Source organism: Aquarana catesbeiana, linkage group LG08 (genome assembly GCF_042186555.1).
Source record: "Aquarana catesbeiana isolate 2022-GZ linkage group LG08, ASM4218655v1, whole genome shotgun sequence".
NCBI classification, from domain to species: domain Eukaryota; kingdom Metazoa; phylum Chordata; class Amphibia; order Anura; family Ranidae; genus Aquarana; species Aquarana catesbeiana.
In genome coordinates, this window is record NC_133331.1 from 290,367,365 (window position 1) to 290,386,659 (window position 19,295).

At 44.4% G+C, this 19,295-nt stretch overlaps 1 protein-coding gene across 1 annotated transcript in view; it reads right to left on the reverse strand.

Annotated features, from left to right (window-relative positions):
* The window catches only part of LOC141104740 (uncharacterized), a 28,577-nt gene extending 13,772 nt beyond the window's left edge, over positions 1-14,805 (reverse strand). The window contains exons 1-8 of the mRNA XM_073594444.1: positions 14,705-14,805; positions 12,637-12,721; positions 12,423-12,520; positions 12,165-12,314; positions 11,919-12,062; positions 11,678-11,827; positions 11,426-11,567; positions 2,429-4,903 (exon numbers count right to left, since the gene is read on the reverse strand). Of these exons, the coding sequence (XP_073450545.1) occupies positions 2,429-4,903; positions 11,426-11,567; positions 11,678-11,827; positions 11,919-12,062; positions 12,165-12,314; positions 12,423-12,520; positions 12,637-12,670 (3,193 nt within the window). The 5' untranslated portion in view covers positions 12,671-12,721; positions 14,705-14,805. The remainder of the gene's footprint in view (positions 1-2,428; positions 4,904-11,425; positions 11,568-11,677; positions 11,828-11,918; positions 12,063-12,164; positions 12,315-12,422; positions 12,521-12,636; positions 12,722-14,704) is intronic.
* Positions 14,806-19,295: the final 4,490 nt, after the last annotated feature.

Below are 19,295 nucleotides of genomic sequence, written 5' to 3' on the forward strand. Positions count from 1 at the left end.
CCTGAAGAAACTGGTTCAGCAAAACATGTAGAGGCAGTAACGTGATCACCACATCCGGATCTTACGGTTACGTCATTTCCGGTTCCTCACTTTGGAACGCACGCCGGCTCCCGAGAGCGGAGCGGTGGCGAGGATATAATATACAGACTGAGTGTATTGGTGCCGAGGACTGGGCACCTTAAAATGTGAGAGTTTATTTGATATCTTTGGGGACAATTTTACCCTTTTAAATAAATACTACACAATGAGAATCTTCATTGTCCGGTGTGTACTGTTCGTCCCATTGAGAGCTACATACAGCATCCCTGGTGTTTGCTTTCCAAAATGGGGTCATTTTGTGAGTAATTCCATTGTCCTGGTGCTCCAGGACCTTCAAAAGTGTGATAGGTAGGAATGAAATGAGATGTGTAATTTTTTGCTCCTAGAACGCCTGAAGGTACTACTTCAATGTTGGGCCTCTGTATGTGGCCAGGCTGTGTAAACGTCTAACACATGTGGTATCACCGTACTCAGGAGGAGTAGCAGAATGTATTTTGGGGTGTAATTTTTGCTATATACATGCTATGTGTTAGAAATATCTTATAAATTGACAACTTTGTGTAAAAAAAAATGTGTTTTCATTTTTTTTCCACATTTTCCAAAAACTTCTGGAAAAAAATGAACCGTTCAAAAGACTCATTATGCCTCATAGATTATACGTTGGGGTGTTTGCTTTCCAAAATGGGGTCATTTTGTGGGCAATTCCATTGTCCTGGTGCTCAAGGACCTTCAAAAGTGTGATAGGTAGGAATGAAATGAGATGTGTAATTTATGCTCCTAGAACGCCTGAAGGTACTACTTCAATGTTGGGCCTCTATATGTGGCCAGGCTGTGTAAAAGTCTCACACATGTGGTATCACCATACTCAGGAAGAGTAGCAAGATGTATTTTGGGGTGTAATTTTTGCTATATGCATGCGATGTGTTAAAAATATCTTATAAATTGACAACTTTGTGTAAAAAAAAATGTTTTCATTTTTTTTCCACGTATTCCAAAAACTTCTGGGAAAAAATGAACCGTTCAAAAGACTCATTATGCCTCATAGATAATACGTTAGGGTGTTTGCTTTCCAAAATGGGGTCATTTTGTGGGCAATTCCATTGTCCTGGTGCTCCAGGGCCTTCAAAAGTGTAATAGGTGGTTGAGAAATGAGATGTGTCATTTATGCTCGTAGAATGCCTAAAGGTGCTACTTCAATGTTGGGCCTCTGTATGTGGCCAGGCTGTGTAAAAGTCAGACAGAAACAAAGAAAATGGCGTTTTTTTCACAAAAGTCTTTTTTATTATAGCACAAAAAATAAAAATAAAAAAGTGATTAAATACCACCAAAAGAAAGCTCTATTTGTGTGAAAAAAAGGAAGCAAATTTCATATGGGTACAGTGTTGCATGACTGAGTAATTGTTATTCAAACTGTGAGAGCGTTGAAAATTAGTCTGGGCAGGAAGGGGGTGTAAGTGCCCTGTATTGAGGTGGTTAACTTGATATTTGTTGTTTTTCAATTATGGTCTCTATTCCATCTTGTTTTCTGTCGTCCTCTTCTCCTTTTTCTTTCCATGTTTCCCAGCATCAGGATCTTCTCCAGTGAGTCCTCTCTTCGCATTAGGTGGCCAAAGTATTCGAGCTTCAGGATCTGTCCCTTTCAGTGAATATGAAGGGTTGATTTCCTTCAAGATTGACTGGTTTGATCTTTATGACGTCCAAGGGACTTTATCTATAACATACACGCAACCAATATGTACACTATATTGCCAAAAGTATTGGGACGCCTGTCTTTACACGCACATGAACTTTAATGGCATCCCAGTCTTAGTCCGTAGGGTTCAATATTGAGTTGGCCCACCCTTTGCAGCTATAACAGCTTCAACTCTTCTGGGAAGGCCGTCCACAAGGTTTAGGAGTGTGTCTATGGGAATGTTTGACCATTCTTCCAGAAGCACATTTGTGAGCTCAGGCACTGATGTTGGATGAGAAGGCCTGGTTCTAAGTCTCCGCTCTTATTCATCCCAAAGGTGTTCTATCGGGTTGAGGTCAGGACTCTGTGCAGGCCAGTCAAGTTCCTCCAACCCAAACTCGCTCGTCCATGTCTTTATGGACCTTGGTTGCTCTATTAGACCCCAAATCTCTCCTGTGGCCTCCAATGGGGCCAATCAGGTAACCAGAGGGGAGGACCCGGAAGTGAGGAATCCTCGTCGCTTTTGGTTCCCGGGGTCCCAGAGGGGGAGGAACATCATCAGTTCCTCTATCTCTGTGCAATGTCGCCGCCCCCCCGCTGGTTGTAGCGGTCCCGGGCTCCGTGGTCAGATGGGTGAGCCTGGGAAAGGTGGCGGTGCCAGGGCTCCTTTGTCAGTAAAGCATTTCCCGCACTATAAACATGAAAAAATACGCTAACTGGTATGAATTCTCTGGTGTCTAAGAAGGTTCGTTTTTACAGTGAAACATTTCCCGCACTCTGAACATGAAAAAGGACGCTCACCCGTGTGAATCCTCTGGTGTACATGAAGGCTCCCTTTCTGAGTGAAACACTTCCCGCACTCTGAACATGAAAAAGGATGCACCCCTGTGTGTATTTTCTGGTGTAAAAGAAGGTGATCAACCCTAGGAAAGCGTTTCCCGCACACTGAGCATGAAAAAGGCCGCTCACCCGTGTGACTTCTCTGGTGTGCAAGAAGGCTCCCTTTCTGAGTGAAACATTTCCCGCACTCTGAACATGAAAAAGGACGCTCGCCCGTGTGAATTCTCTGGTGTCTAAGAAGTGTTCCTTTATCAATGAAACATTTCCCGCACTCTGTACATGAAAAAGGACGCTCACTCGTGTGAGTTCTCTGGTGCTTAAGAAGTTTTCCTTTATCAGTGAAACACTTCCCGCACTCTGTACATGAATGGGGACACTCATCCGTGTGAAATATTTGGTGTCTACGTAGTCCTCCTTCATTAGTGAAACATTTCCCGCACACCGTACATGAATGAGGACGCTCATCTGTGTGACTTCTTTGGTGTATATGAAGTACTCTTTTGTCAATAAAACATTTCCCGCACTCTGAACATGAAAAAGGACGCTCACCTGTGTGTGTTCTCTGGTGTAGAAGAAGACTGTTGTTCTCAGCGAAACATTTCCCGCACACAGAACATAAAAAAGGACGCTCGCACGTGTGAATTCTCTGGTGTCTAAGAAGTGTTCCTTTATCAATGAAACATTTCCCGCACTCTGTACATGAAAAAGGACGCTCACTCGTGTGAGTTCTCTGGTGCCTAAGAAGTTTTCCTTTATCAGTGAAACACTTCCCGCACTCTGTACATGAATGGGGACACTCATCCGTGTGAATTATTTGGTGTCTACGTAGTCCTCCTTCATTAGTGAAACATTTCCCGCACACCGTACATGAATGAGGACGCTCATCTGTGTGACTTCTTTGGTGTATATGAAGTACTCTTTTGTCAATAAAACATTTCCCGCACTCTGAACATGAAAAAGGACGCTCCCCTGTGTGACGTCTCTGGTGTAGAACAAGGTAATCAGACCTAAGAAAGCATTTCCCGCACTCTGAACAAGTAAAAGGACGCTCACCGGTGTGACTTCTCTGGTGTCTAACAAGGTCTTCTTTCACAACGAAACATTTCCCGCACTCTGAACATGAATAAGGACGCTCACCTGTATGAACTGACTGGTGTCTATGAAGGCCCGTTTTCGTAGTGAAACATTTCCCGCACTCAGAACATGAAAAGGGGCGCTCACCCGTGTGAATTCTCTGGTGTGTGCGAAGACTTCCCATCCTTATGAAAGATTTCCCGCACTCTGAACATGAAAAAGGACGCTCTCCCGTGTGAATGTTTAGGTGTCTAACAAGTGTTCCTTTGTCAGAATAACATTTCTCGCACTCCGAACATGAAAAAGGACGCTCCCCCGTGTGAATTCTTAGGTGTGCACGAAGAACTCCCATCCTAATGAAACATTTCCCGCACTCTGAACATGAAAAAGGACGCTCACCTGTGTGATTGCTTAGGTGTCTAACAAGTGTTCTTTTGGTAGAATAACACTTTCCGCACTCGGAACATGAAAAAGGACGCTCCCCCATGTGACCCCTGTTATATAAAGAAGACTCATTGGATTTGGATGGATGTGTTGATTGATCAGCACTGTGAGAACTTAGATGGACATCTGAAGTCATAGTATGGGATTTCTCAGAAGGTTCCTCAGGATTAGAAGGACCCATTGATCTTAGATGGACATCTGAAGTCATAGTATGGGATTTATCAGAAGGTTCCTCAGGATTAGAAGGACCCATTGATCTTAGATGGACATCTGAAGTCATAGTATGGGATTTATCAGAAGGTTCCTCAGGATTAGAAGGACCCATTGATCTTAGATGGACATCTGAAGTCATAGTATGGAATTTATCAGAAGGTTCCTCAGGATTAGAAGGATCCATTGATCTTAGATGGACATCTGGAGTCATAGTATGGGATTTCTCAGAAGGTTCCTCAGGATTAGAAGGATCCATTGATCTTAGATGGACATCTGAAGTCATAGTATGGGATTTATCAGAAGGTTCCTCAGGATTAGAAGGATCCATTGATCTTAGATGGACATCTGAAGTCACAGTATGGAATTTATCAGAAGGTTCCTCAGGATTAGAAGGACCCATTGATCTTAGATGGACATCTGAAGTCATAGTATGGGATTTATCAGAAGGTTCCTCAGGATTAGAAGAATCCATTGATCCTCCCAGATGGTAAGGTCTGTGATGTGCGGTTGGAGTAATGGGATCTTCTCCTGGAGAACATTGTGTGATCTCATCATCTTCAGACTTGAAATCGTGTGGTAAATTCGGATCACCCTCTGAGGTATTCAGAACAAAGCGTCCATCTGTAAGAAAACCAATCATGAACCACTTGAAGACCCGGCCTTTTCTGGCACTTTTTGTTTACAAGTCTAAATCAGTTTTCTTTTGCTAGAAATGTACTTAGAACCCCCAAATCTATATCTATATATATATTTTGACAGAGACCCTAGAGAATAAAATTGCGGCCGTTGCAATATTTTATGTCACATTGTATTTGCTCAAGTGGTCTTTCAAATGAAATTTTTCTGAAAAAATTATACTTTAATGATTTAAAAAAACACACAATATATACCCCGATTTTTTTGTATAATGTGAAAGATGATGTTACGCCAAGTTAATAGATACCTAACATGTCACGCTTTAAAATCGCGCGGGCTCGTGTAATGGCGACAAAATCCGGAACTTAAAAATCTCCATAGGCGGCGCTTTAATTTTTTTTGCAGGTTACCAGTTTAGAGTTACAGAGGAGGTCTGGCCTGAGAATTATTGCTCTCGCTCTAATGATCGCGGCGATACCTCACATGTGTGGTCTGAACGCCGTTTACATATGCGTGCGCGGCCTACGTATGCGTTCGCTTCCGCGCATGGGGATGGGGGCGCTTTACTATTTTTTTTTTTATTGTTTATTTATATTTACACTTTCCCTTTAAATTCTTTTTATTTTTTGATCACTTTTATTCCTATTACAAGGAATGTAAACATCTCTTGTAATATAAATAAGGATGACAGGTCCTCTTTATGGAAAGATCTGTGGTCAAAAAGACCCCAAATTTCTCCTTTACCTTTAAAAGCAAAATATTTTTTTTTAAATCTTTTGCCTTAGAAAAAAAAGTACTTTTTAGTTCTTTATTTCTACACTGTCACCCCCCCCCCCTTTTTTTAACACTTTTATTCATTTTACAAGAAATGTAAACATCTCTGGTAATAGGATTACAGGTCCTCTTTATTGAGACATCTGGGGTCCGAAAATCCCCAAATCTCTTCTTTACCTTAAATTTTGATTTTCTACACTGTCGTTCCCCCCCCCCCTTTTTTTAATCACTTTTATTCCTATTACATGGAATGTAAACATCCCTTGTAATATAAATAAATATGACAGGACCTCTTTATGGAAAGATCTGGGGTCAATTTTTTTTCCTTTTAATCTTCTGCTTTAGAAAAAAAGATTTTATTTATGTATTTTTACACTCCCCCTCCCCCTTTTTATCACTTTTATACCTATTACATGGAATGTAAACATCTCTTGTAATATAAAGGAGGATGACAGGTCCTCTTCATGGAAAGATCTGTGGTCAAAAAGACCCCAAATTTATCCTTTACCTTTAAAAGCAAAATATTTTTTTTAAATCTCTTGCTTTAGAAAAAAAATTACTTTTTAGTTTTTTTATTGCTACACTGTCACCCCCCCCCTTTTTTTGGTCACTTTTATTCCTTTTACAAGAAATGTAAACATCTCTGGTAATAGGATGACAGGTCCTCTTTATTGAGACATCTGGGGTCCGAAAATCCCCAAATCTCTTCTTTACCTTTAATTTTGATTTTCTACACTACCCCCCCCCCCCCCCCTTTTTTATCACTTTTATGCCTATTACATGGAATGTAAACATCTCTTGTAATATAATTAAGGATGACAGGTCCTCTTTATGGAGAGATCTGTGGTCAAAAAGACCCCAAATTCCTCCTTTACCTTTAAAAGCAAAATATTATTTTAAAATCTTTTGCTTTAAAAAAAAAGTACTTTTTAGTTTTTTTATTTCTACACTGTCACCCCCCCCCCCCCTTTTTTTGGTCACTTTTATTCCTTTTACAAGAAATATAAACATCTCTGGTAATAGGATGACAGGTCCTCTTTATTGAGACATCTGGGGTCAGAAAATCGCCATATCTCTTCTTTACCTTTAATTTTGATTTTCTACACTGCCCCTCCCCCTTTTTTATCACTTTTATTCCTATTACATGGAATGTAAACATCTCTTGTAATATAAATAAATATGACAGGACCTCTTTATGGAGAGATCTCGGGTCAGTTTTTTTTTCTTTTAATCTTCTGCTTTAGAAAAAAAGATTACTTTTTATTTATGTATTTTTACACCCCCCCCCCCCCCCCTTTTTATCACTTTTATTCCTATTACGTGGAATGTAAACATCTCTTGTAATATAAAGAAGGTTGAGAGGTCCTCTTCATGGAAAGATCAAAAAGACCCCAAATTTCTCCTTTACCTTTAAAAGCAAAATTTCTTTTTAAATCTTTTGCTTTAGAAAAAAAAAGTACTTTTTAGTTTTTTTATTGCTACACTGTCACCCCGCCCCCCCCCCTTTTTTTTAGTCACTTTTATTCCTTTTACAAGAAATGTAAACATCTGGGGTCAGAAAATCCCCAATTCTCTTCTTTACCTTTAATTTTGATTTTCTACACTGTCCCCCCCCCCCCTTTTTTTATCACTTTTATTCCTATTACATGGAATGTAAACATCCCTTGTAATATAAATAAAGATGACAGGTCCTCTTTATATAGAGATCTGGGGGTCAGACTTTTTCTTTTTTTCTTTTAATCTTCTGCTTTAGAAAAAAAAAGATTACTTTTTATTTATTTATTTTTACACCTCCCCCCCCTTTTTTATCACTTTTATTCATATTACATGGAATGTAAACTATCTTGTAATAGAAATAAGGATGACAGGTCCTCTTTATGGAGAGATCTGGGGGTCAGAGTTTTTTTTTCCTTTTAATCTTCTGCTTTAGAAAAAAAGATGACTTTTTATTTATTTATTTTTACACTCCCCCCCCCCTTTTATTTTTACACTCTTCCCTACATATGAATTATTATTCATATTACCAGGATGGCCCCTGCCTCTGACACGCTCCCCCCGTTGTGAAGAGGTTTGGTCTCGCCTCTGGGACCTCCAGCCGCCTGTGCGACCTTTCCGGGTCCCCATCAGCCAAAGCCTTGGCCCGTCTTCAGCATCCGCGGCTGGAACCGGAAGCCGCGGATCAAGGAGAGGTGCACACCCTCCCCCACGCCACTGGAAGTGACGTCACCCGCCTCCATCTCGGCTCGCAACCAGAATGCAAGGGGGGGGGGGGGGAGAACAGCGCCTCCTCCTGAGTCTCCACTGAGAACCTAAAAGCGGGCCCTCCGGAGCATCCCACAACACAACGTTCGGAGAAAGGTGTGTGGGGGGGGGGGGCATTTGTATTCAGCCCCCTTTACTCCTACCTAATATCTAGTGGAACCAATTGCCTTCAGAAGTCCCCTAATTAGTAAATAGAGTCCACCTGTGTGTCATTTAATCTCAGTATAAACACAGCTGTTCTGTGAATCCCTCAGAGGTTTGTTAGAGAACCTTAGTGAATAAACAGCATCAGGAAGGCCAAGGAACACACCAGACAGGTCAGGTATAAAAGTTGTGGAGAAGTATAAAGCAGGGTTAGGTTATAAAAAAAAAATCTCCCAAGCTTTGAACATCTCACGGAGCTCTGTTCAATCCATGATCTGAAAATGGAAAGAGTATGGCACAACTGCAAACCTACCAAGACATGGCCGTCCACCTAAACTGACCGGCCGGGCAAGGAGAACATTCATCAGAGAAGAGCCAAGAGGTCCATCTTAACTCTGGAGGAGCTGCAGAGATCCACAGCTCAGGTGGGAGAATCTGTCCACAGGACAACTATTAGTCGTGTTCTCCACAAATCTGCCCTTTATGCCTTTATGGAGGAGTGACAAGAAGAAAGACATTGGTGAAAGAAAGTCATAAGAAGTCCTGTTTGTGAAAAGCCATGTGGAGGACACAGCAAACATGTGGAAGAAGGTGCTCTGGTCAGATGAGACCAAAATTCAACTTTTTGACCTAAAAGCAAAACGTTATGTGTGGGGAAAACTAACACTGCACATCACCCTGAACACACCATCCCCACCGTGAAACATGGTGGTGGCAGCATCACGTGGTGGGGATGCTTTTCTTCAGCAGGGACAGGGAAGCTGGTCAGAGTTGATGGGAAGATGGATGGAGCCAAATACAGGGCAATCTTAGAAGAAAAACTGGGGCGGAGGTTCACCTTCCAGCAGGACAACGACCCGAAACATCCAGCCAGAGCTACAATGGAATGGTTTAGATCAAAGCATATTCATGTGTTAGAATGGCCCAGTCACAGTCCAGACCTAAATCACATTGAGAATCTGTGACAAGACTTGAAAATTGCTGTTCACAGACGCTCTCCATCCAATCTGACGGAGCTTGAGATATTTTACAAAGAAGAATGGGCAGAAATGTCCCTCTCTAGATGTGCAAAGCTGGTAGAGACATCCCCAAAAAGACTTGTAGAGAAAGGGGGTTCTACAAAGTATTGACTCTGGGGGGGGGCGCCATACAAATCCCCCCCCCCCCCACTCTTTTCACATATTTATTTGTATCATTTATCATTTTCCTTCCACTTCACAATTATGTGACACTTTGTGTTGGTCTATCACATAAAATCCCAATAAAATACATTTACGGTTTTGGTTGTAACATGACAAAATGTGGGGAATTTCAAGGGGTATGAATACTTTAAGGCACTGCATATATATATATATTGTGGTCGGCAAATTGAAAATGAAGTATATTTTATATAAGATTTGCACTCAGGAGTCCTGTTTGTTGGTCGCCGGGGATTTTCTTCAGTGGGAACGCAGTTCCGGCACCTCCAGCACTGGATGTATATAATGCCAAGGGGTACTGGGGGATCTATTGTTGCTGGGATTGGTATATTGTTGCTGGGGGTGGGATCTATTGTTGCTGGGATTGGTATATTGTTGCTGGGATTGGTATATTGTTGCTGGGGGGGGGGATCTATTGTTGCTGGGATTGGTATATTGTTGCTGGGATTGGTATATTGTTGCTGGGATTGGTATATTGTTGCTGGGGGGGGGGTTCTATTGTTGCTGGGATTGGTATATTGTTGCTGGGGGGGTGGGATCTATTGTTGCTGGCTGCACATTGCCTATTTTACTGCCTTTCTTTAGAAAATTCCATACAGACTACTTGGTACCAAAAAATAATACTTGGTTCTCTTTTCTTTAAAAGGGGCGGTACTAGGGAGGTGGGCAGAGGGTGGAACCAAGGAACGTTGCTAGGAGGTGGGCAGTGGGCGGAGACAAGGGTTGACCCAATTCGGGGGGGGGGGGGGGTTGTTTGTACCTGCACACTGTTGGTTGCTATGTTACAGAGCAAGGTGGGATGCCAGCTCAGTGCCAGGCCAAGATCATTCAGTGCCCAGGGCAAAGATGCCAAATTGCACCCGCCCCTTCATTATGTGCGAGCCTATGAGGAGGAGGGGGCGAGGGAGCACAGCCCGCACCTCCTCCCAACTCTCTCCTCCTCTCCTTGCCGCTTCCAGTGCTGGGCTGACAGAAGCAGTGATACCTCTGTCTCTACTCCTGTCAGCCTTAGTCGAAGGAACTCGCGGCGCCTGCATCCCTACAATACATGTTGCACCCATGGCAGCCGCCCCTTCTGCCCACCCCTTGTCCCAGCCCTGGTTATGCCTCCCAGGGCAGCCGCCCCTTCTGCCCACCCCTTGTTCTGGCCCTGGTTATGCCTTCCAGGACAGCCGTCCCTTTCTGCCCAACCTTTGTCCTGGCTATGCCACCCAGGGCAGGCGCCCCTTTTGCACACCCCTTGTCCTGGCCCTGGTTATGCCACACAGGGCAGGCACCCCTTTTGCCCTCCCCTTGTCCCGGCTCTGGTTATGCCACACAGGGCAGGCGCCCCTTTTGCACACCCCTTGTCCTGGCCCTGGTTATGCCACACAGGGCAGGCACCCCTTTTGCCCTCCCCTTGTCCCGGCCCTGGTTATGCCTCCCAGGACAGCCGTCCCTTCTGCCCACCCCTTGTCCTGGCTATGACACCAAGGTCAGGCACCCCTTCTGCCCACCCCTTGTCCCGGCCCTGGTTATGCCTCCCAGGACAGCCGTCCCTTCTGCCCACCCCTTGTCCTGGCTATGACACCAAGGTCAGGCACCCCTTCTGCCCACCCCTTGTCCCGGCCCTGTTTATGCCTCCCAGGGCAGCTGTCCCTTCTGCCCAAACTTTGTCCTGGCTATGCCACCCAGGGCAGACACCCCTTTGTCCTGGCCCTGGTTATGCCACCCAGGGAAGGTGCCCCTTCTGCCCACCCCTGTACCAGCTTTACAAAAAGCCTGTTTCTAGCACACAGTTGCCTGGCTTTGGTCAGCAGAGATGTGGTATCCTTAGTAATGGAGGAGGTCCGCTAGTAGAGGGGCTCCTATTTAAATGATAAGTTAGTATTATAACTATTATTATAATATTTATTGATATCATGATCAGGAGGGTACCACTGTGTTGGGGACACAAACGTAACACAAGGCATGTACTGTATCTGTCCCAGTGCATTCAATTTGTAGGCATGGATGAAGATGGATCACAAAGCTGGAGATGAAGAACTTGGGAAAATTTGTCTCAGCCCAACAATGTAAATACATATTTTTTACTCATATAGTTAAATAAAAATGTGAATTGTTTCTGCATTTAGTGTTAATTACGTACCTGTATCTATAAGTAGAAAAGGTTCCTCCTGTTTACTTTCCATAATCATCTCCCCCTCCTTCATAGACTGCTGATCTCCACTCACCAACCTCTCTTCTTCTTCCTCTTTAACCTCAACTTTGATGTCTTTCCGTTCTTCACCCTAAACCCCAAAGATGATGGAATGCATTTAGAAAAAGGAACAAGAAATTACATAGAAGAATGTCTACTCAGAGAATTATTCTCAAGTTCTTTTTCCGCAGTCCCATCTACCTGATCTTTCTCTTTATAGTTCTGATGTTCTTGTGTAGAATCTTGGGAATACAGAGCACCTCTCTCCACCGTAGTCTTCTGATCTCCACTCACCAACCTCTCTTCTTCTTCCTCTTTAACCTCAACTTTGATGTCTTTCCGTTCTTCACCCTAAACCCCAAAGATGATGGAATGCATTTAAAAAAAAGTAAGAAATTACAAGAATGTCTACTTAAAAAATTTTTTGGCCAGTCCAATCTACCTGATCATTCTCCTTATAACGGTGATCTTCCTGGGTTGAATCCCGATAACTAACAGGACCTCTCTCGTCTGTAAACTGCTGATCTCCACTCTCCAACATTTCTTCTTCTTCCTCTTTAGCTGTGATATCCTTCGGTTCTTCACCCTACATCCCAAAGAGAGAGAACATTTAAGTATCAAGAGATTGCATAGAAGAATGTCCTCTCATAGAACTAATTTTGAGTTATTTTTGCCCAGTCCCATCTACCTGATCATTCTCTCTAGAGTTCTGATGTTCCTGGGTGGAATTTTGGAAACACAGGGGACCTCTCTCCTCCATAGACTGCTGATCTCCACTCACAAATGTCTCTTCTTCTTCCTCTTTGACCTCAACTTTGATGTCTTTCCGTTCTTCACCCTAAACCCCAAAGATGACAGAATATAGTTATTCAAAGGAAAAAGATTACATAGAAGAATGTCTTGTCATAGCTTGATTTTTTAGGTCTACATGCTCAGATTCACCTACCTGATGATGGTGAGGGGTGGTGTGATCTTCCTGTGTGGAATCCCGGGAATACAGAGGACGGGGACATCTCTCTGGTGTGTTCCCATTACTGGATCCATCTGTAGGAAACACACACACTGACTGAATACATTGTTTCTATGTGTTTATCAGATGATGGGGGATCTAGGTGGAGCCTCCGTACTGCTCTCTCCTTTACAATAAAGTCTCCTCTTACCCGGTGATGTGAGGGGCGGCTGATTCTCCATCATGACGTCCTTGTAGGGATCCTTGTACTCCCACTCCTCACGTTCGATTAATGGCTTCAAAAAACATTGAAAAGACTTGTTTAACCAATAAAAAAAAAAATAAATAAATAGAAAACCTCCATATACAGAATCCAATACCCACAATTGACTTAGAGCAGCCGTTATTAAATGGTGGACCGCGGTCCAAACACAGACTGAGCGACGCTCCTGTCCGGACCATCAGTCCGCCAGTCTTACGTGCCAGATCACTGCTGCTCAGCAGTCAATGCAACCAATGAGGTTGCTTGTGCGCCCCACCTCACTATCTCTCCTGGCTCTCACTCCCTGCCTGTCCTCAAGGCATGGTGTGACGCCACGTGTGCGCTCCGCCCCCTTCAGCAAGGTTCTCAGTGCAGCTCCCCCCCCCCTGCAGCTCACTACCTCTGCCGGCTCCCGCTCCCTGCCTGTCCTCGAGGTATGGGGTGTGTACTTCATAGAGATGTACAGGGGCAAGCTGATGGGCACATTTTATTTTAAGGGGCACTCTGATGGGCACATATTATCTTAAGGGGGGACTTTGATGGGGACACTTGATGTAAGGGGGCATTCTGATGGTAATACCTAATGGAAGATGGCACTGTAATGGGGAAACCTGTTGTAAAGGGTCACTCTGATGGGGACATATTATGTAAGGGGGCACTCTGATGGGGACACCTGATGTAAAGGGGCAATCTGATGGGGACATATTTTGTTAAGGGGCACTCTGATGGGGACACCTGATGTAAAGGGGTAATCTGATGGGGACATATTTTGTTAAGGGGCACTCTGTTGGGGAAACCTGATGTGATGGGGACACCTGATGTAAGGGGGCACTCTGATGGGGACACCTGATGTAAAGGGGCATTCTGATGGGGACACCTGATGTAAAGGGGCACTCTGATGGGGACACATTATGTTAAGGGGGCACTCTGATGGGGACACCTGATGTAAAGAGGCACTCTGATGGGGACACCTGATGTAAAGAGGCACTCTGATGGGGACATCTGATGTAAAGGGGCAAACCTTATGTAAAAGAGCACTCTGATGTACAAACCTAATGTTAAGATGACACCTGATGTAAAGGGGCACTCTGATGACAACACCTAATGTAAGAGGGCACTCTGATGGGAGACACCCTATGCAAAGGGGCCTTCTGATGCAAAAACCTGATGTAAGGGGACACTCTGATGGGAACACATTACTCAAGGGGGCACTCTGATAGGGACACCTGATATAATGGGGTACTCTGACCGTGGCAACTGATTTATGGGGGTAATCACTAATAGGGACATTTACAGAGTATTACCAGAGTGTGCGAAGGAAACAGTAACAAAAGCGCCAGAGAGCGTGGCTTGCGCCAAAAAATGGAAAGTAGATGCCTTCAATCTTTCTGAGTCATAGCACAGACTTGAGATTTGGACCACAGCTGGAAGAAAATTTTAGTGACCAGATGGACTTGTGTGAATTTTAAATCAATACCCCTGAGCAAAAACCCCAATACATTATGGTCCAAATTGATCCAGCTGGGAAAAAAAAAATCCTTTCTTAGCTTCCAAATACTTTTGGATATTCCCTGGATCATTCATCTCTGATGTTATTACCTACAGAAACAATTGAGTACTTCCCGCCATACTTCTCTTTATTTGCACTAACAGACAATTTTTCAGGACAAGCTTTCGGGGTGTGTCCCCCTTCTTTAAGGTCCATAATAGGATGACTACCATCACCTCAAACATGTTATCACCTATAACCCTAAAATGTTAATATCCTGTAAATGTTATATAAAAATAAAAACTTTAAATGTTAATATCCAGTTATATTTTTGCATTTAGGAAAGCATCCAACTCTACTGAGCTGCCCAGTACTAGTTCCTGAAGGAGTCCATTCCGTATTTCAACAGCTCTTATTGTGAAGAAGCCTTTCCGTATGTGGAGGTTAGCTCTCTTTTCCTCTGGACGTAAAGAGTGCCCCCTATTCCTTTTACGGGGGGTTACTGGGTGTAAAATAAGATCTTATTACCTCTGCTGCTATTTCTAGTAACGTCTCCTCTCTACTTCCTCCTTGACTCACTTCTCACCCGGAGCTTCCTATTTATACTCTTCCTGTCTGTACCTGACATCACTTCCTGTCCTGACATCACTTCCTGTCTCTACCTGACATCACTTCCTGTCTTTGCGTTCCATTAAATGAGATCGCCACCTTGTTTTGAATATAAATACCGCAGTCTACATTGCGTTCCGTCATTCTGCCCTCTGCCTTGTGACCCCGTCCGTTCTTCTTTTAAGTTATATTAATGATTACACACACAGATTATACATGAAAATGTTTATATAAATATATGAATTTTTTTGCAATGTTTTAATTTGATTACCTTTTTATATATATATATATATATATATATATATATATGTGTGTGTATATATATATATAGTATCATGACCTTTCCTAGTAAATGTACACATGTGACATTGCTGTAGATGATACTTGTACGGTTCCCCTATTTCAGGGGTCTCCAAACTTTTCAAACAAAGGGCCAGTTTATTGTCCTTCAGACTTTAGGAGGGCCGGATTGTGGCCAGCGGGGGGCAGAAAATGTCCTGGGCCTGGCATGAGTGATAATAAATATGACCTCAGGGTTGGTGGTTCAATAGGAGGAGGAATAGTGCCCCTATCAATAGAAGAAATAGCATCCCATCATTGGTTTCTGTGGAAGAAATAGTGCCCCATTGTTGGTGTCAGTGGGAGGAATAGTGCCCCAAGGGCCAGGTAAAGGGTAGCAAAGGGCCACATCTGGCCCTCGGGCCGCAGTTTGGGGACCTCTGCTCTATTTCGTGGATGATCCAACCTCCTATTATTATGAAAAGAGATGAAACTTCCTCTTCCTCAAGATGAAATCACTCTCCCTCCATTGCCCACAATACATTCGATCTCGTTCAAATTTTTCATTTGTGAAGGAAGGTTAAGTACAGTAAATAATTAGCATGTCAATTACAGAGTGTCTTGAGATGATGAGTAGAGTTGGGCGAACAGCTGGAGCCGAGCAAAAGTTTGCGTTCCCGTTCGGCAAACACCTGAATTTGCGTGCTATACAGTGCATTCTGAGCTCTGATTGGGCCCAAAGGATGAGTCATCAGCTGTCAACGGGCTTCCCCGCTTAATGAATAACAAAAAGTGGGGGGAAAAAATGGCGTAGGGGTCCCCCCCATAGCCCTTTGGGTCTAGTATGGATTTTACAGAGGAACCCCATGCCAACATTTTTTAAAACAATGGCGTGAGGTCCCCCGCCAAAATCTGTACCAGTCCCTAAGGTCTGGTAGGGATTTTGAAGTAACCACCACACCAAAATGTTTTTTAAAAATGGCGCGGATTCCCCACCAAAATCCATGCCAGACCCTTATCTGAGCATGAAGCCTGGAAGGACAGGAAAAGGGTGGGGGCAAAGAGTGAACAGCACAGCCCGAACATCCCGTCTGCCCGTTTGGCAATCACCTGAATTTGCGGGGCGCTCGGCAGGATGTTTGCCTACCGCGTGCTACACAGTGCATTCATAGCCCTAGCTGGGCAAAGCTTTGCCCAATCAGGGCACAGTGAAGAGCTGGTTGATAAGGAGCAGGCCGGGAGTCCTTAACAACAGATGAGTTATCAGCTGTCAATGGGCTTTCCCGCTGACAGCTCAATGAAAATAAAACATTGCCGGCAATAGAAAAAAGTGAAGAAAAAAAACGGTGTGCGCCCCCCCACAAAATCTTTACCAGACCCTGGTTGCATGCTCGGATAAGGGTCTGAATTGGATTTTGAAGGGGACCCCCGCCAAAATAAAAATGGCATGGGGTCTACCCCAAAATCCATACCAGACCCTTATCCGAGCATGCAACCTGGCAGGACGGGAAAGCGGGGGGGTATGGGGGTTGGGTGAGCTAATGGGTGAGTACCAGGGTGCCAAGTTTGGTGTCTGTGGCCCCAAGGGTTCCGGAGATACGGCCACCCAAAGAGAACCCACCGGCATTTGAAAGCTCCCTTGCGAGGAACGTGGCAGTAATGCGTCAGACCTCTAGCCGGGCTCTGTTGCCACCTTGTCGATATGTATATTGCATTGGTCAGTATCTCCGGATCAATAGGTCCTCGGAACTCCAAGCTTGGTAGGAAAGGTCTCATTAATGGCCCCTAGATGTCCTTCAAATTTGGTGTCACCGCCATTTATGGTTCAGTAGCAGTGCCCCCCTCCTGAACCATACCAGGCCACATGCCCTCAACATGGTCAGTGCTTTGGGACAGGGGGACTCTGCCCTCCCCCGCCCACCCCAAAGCCCCTTGTCAATGGGTCAAGGTGCAGAACCAGAAATTAAGTAATCGTATGACCTGGATATAGCGGTCCCATTACTGCCCCAACATGTTTCCTGAAGAAACTGGTTCAGCAAAACATGTAGAGGCAGTAACGTGATCACCATATCCGGATCTTACGGTTACGTCATTTCCGGTTCCTCACTTTGGAACGCACGCTGGCTCCCGAGAGCGGAGCGGTGGCGAGGATATAATATACAGACTGATTGTATTGGTGCCGAGGACTGGGCACCTTAAAATGTGAGAGTTTATTTTATATCTTTGGGGACAATTTTACCCTTTTAAATAAATACTACACAATGAGGATTTTCATTTTCCGGGGTGTACTGTTCGTCCCATTGAGAGCTACATACAGCATCCCTGGAGATGGAGTAGAATGGTGGATCCATCATTATCTGGAGAACATATCCAATCCACTGGATTAAGCGATTTTCACCTTACCTTTAATTAGGGGGTCATCACGTTGTGATGAGTGCATTGGTGTGGCACAAGTGGTGGAAAACACCGTCTGATGAGAAGAAGTAGAGGAATGTATATTTTACGATATGAACACTTTTTTCACACATTGGTGGATGGGACTTTATTAATTTATTTTGATTTAATTTTCTGGTTTTGTTGTTTAGTGGCAACATAAGAAGTGGTCCACAAGGTTTAGAAGTGTGTCTATGGGAATGTTTGACCATTCTTCCAGAAACGCATTTGTGAGGTCAGGCACTGTTGTTCTTTCAGGTTGAGGTCAAAACGCTGTACAGGCCAGTCAAGTTCCTCCACCCCAAACTCGCTCATCCATGTCTTTATGGACTTTGCTTTGCGCACTGGTGCGCAGTCATGTTGGAACAGGAAGGGGCCATCTCCAAACTGTTCCCACAAAGTTGGGAGCATGAAATTGTCCAAAATGTCTTGGTATGCTGACGCCTTAAGAGTTCCCTTCACTGGAACTAAGGGGCCAAGCCCAGCCCCTGAAAAACAACCCCACATCATAATCCCCACCTCCACCAAATGATTTGGACCAGTGCACAAAGCAAGGTCCATAAAGACATGGATGAGTGAGTTTGGGGTGGAGGAACTTGACTGGCCTGCTTGAATACATGTCTTGTGAGATAACAGGTAACAGCAGAACGTTGCATGGTACAGCTGCAGGACTACATGTACCTGCTGGTCTGTGGAAATAAAAGTGACAGATCAGCAGTAGCAGCAAAGCTGCTGATCTGTGACATTAAATAGCTCATGTATCCTTAGACTATCGTTTGACACACGTGTGGATATGGACTTTCTAAACTCTATGACTCACTAATAAAAGACCAATTGTAGAAAAAAATCTGTGACCAGGTGCCTAACGTATCATGCCTCCATCCCCATATATAACATTGTTGTTGTTCAGTCGTTTAGCCGTATCCGACTCTTCGTGACCTCATGGACCATAGTGCGTCAGGCTTTTCTGTACTCCACTGCCTTCCGGAGCTTGTTTAACCGCTTGCCGCCCGTCATATAACGGCCAGGTGGCGCAGCTCTTGTTCTGGGCGGGTGTCATATGACGTCCGTCCATTTAAATTTAAACAGGGCATGCGCGCAATCGTGTGAGCGCAGCCCTGTACCTTCGGTGGCGGCGTGTCACTGAGACACCGCTTGACACCGAGGGGGGTGAACAGTTTACTTTTTACCGATCGTGTGTGAAAAGGAGATTGTGGTAACATCTCGTTACCGCTTACAGTGTACACCAACACACTGATTGCCCTCCCCCCAATAAAGAGTACCTGTCACCACCCATCTGAGTACCTGTCACAGTCCATCAGAGTACCCGAGTACCTGTCACCACCCATCTGAGTACCTGTCACAGTCCATCAGAGTACCCGAGTACCTGTCACAGTCCATCTGAGTACCCGAGTACCTGTCACAGTCCATCTGAGTACCCGTCACAGTCCATCAGAGTACCCGAGTACCTGTCACAGTCCATCTGAGTACCCGAGTACCTGTCACAGTCCATCAGAGTACCCGAGTACCCGTTACAGTCCATCAGAGTACCCGAGTACCCGTTACAGTCCACCAGAGTACCCGAGTACCCGTCACAGTCCATCTGAGTACCCGAGTACCTGTCACAGTCCATCTGAGTACCCGTCACAGTCCATCTGAGTACCCGAGTACCCGTCACAGTTCATTTGCGTATCCGAATACCTGTCACAGTTCATCTGAGTACCCGAGTACCTGCCACCAGTCCATCTGAGTACCCAAGTACCTGCCACAGTCCATCTGAGTACCTGTCACAGTCCAT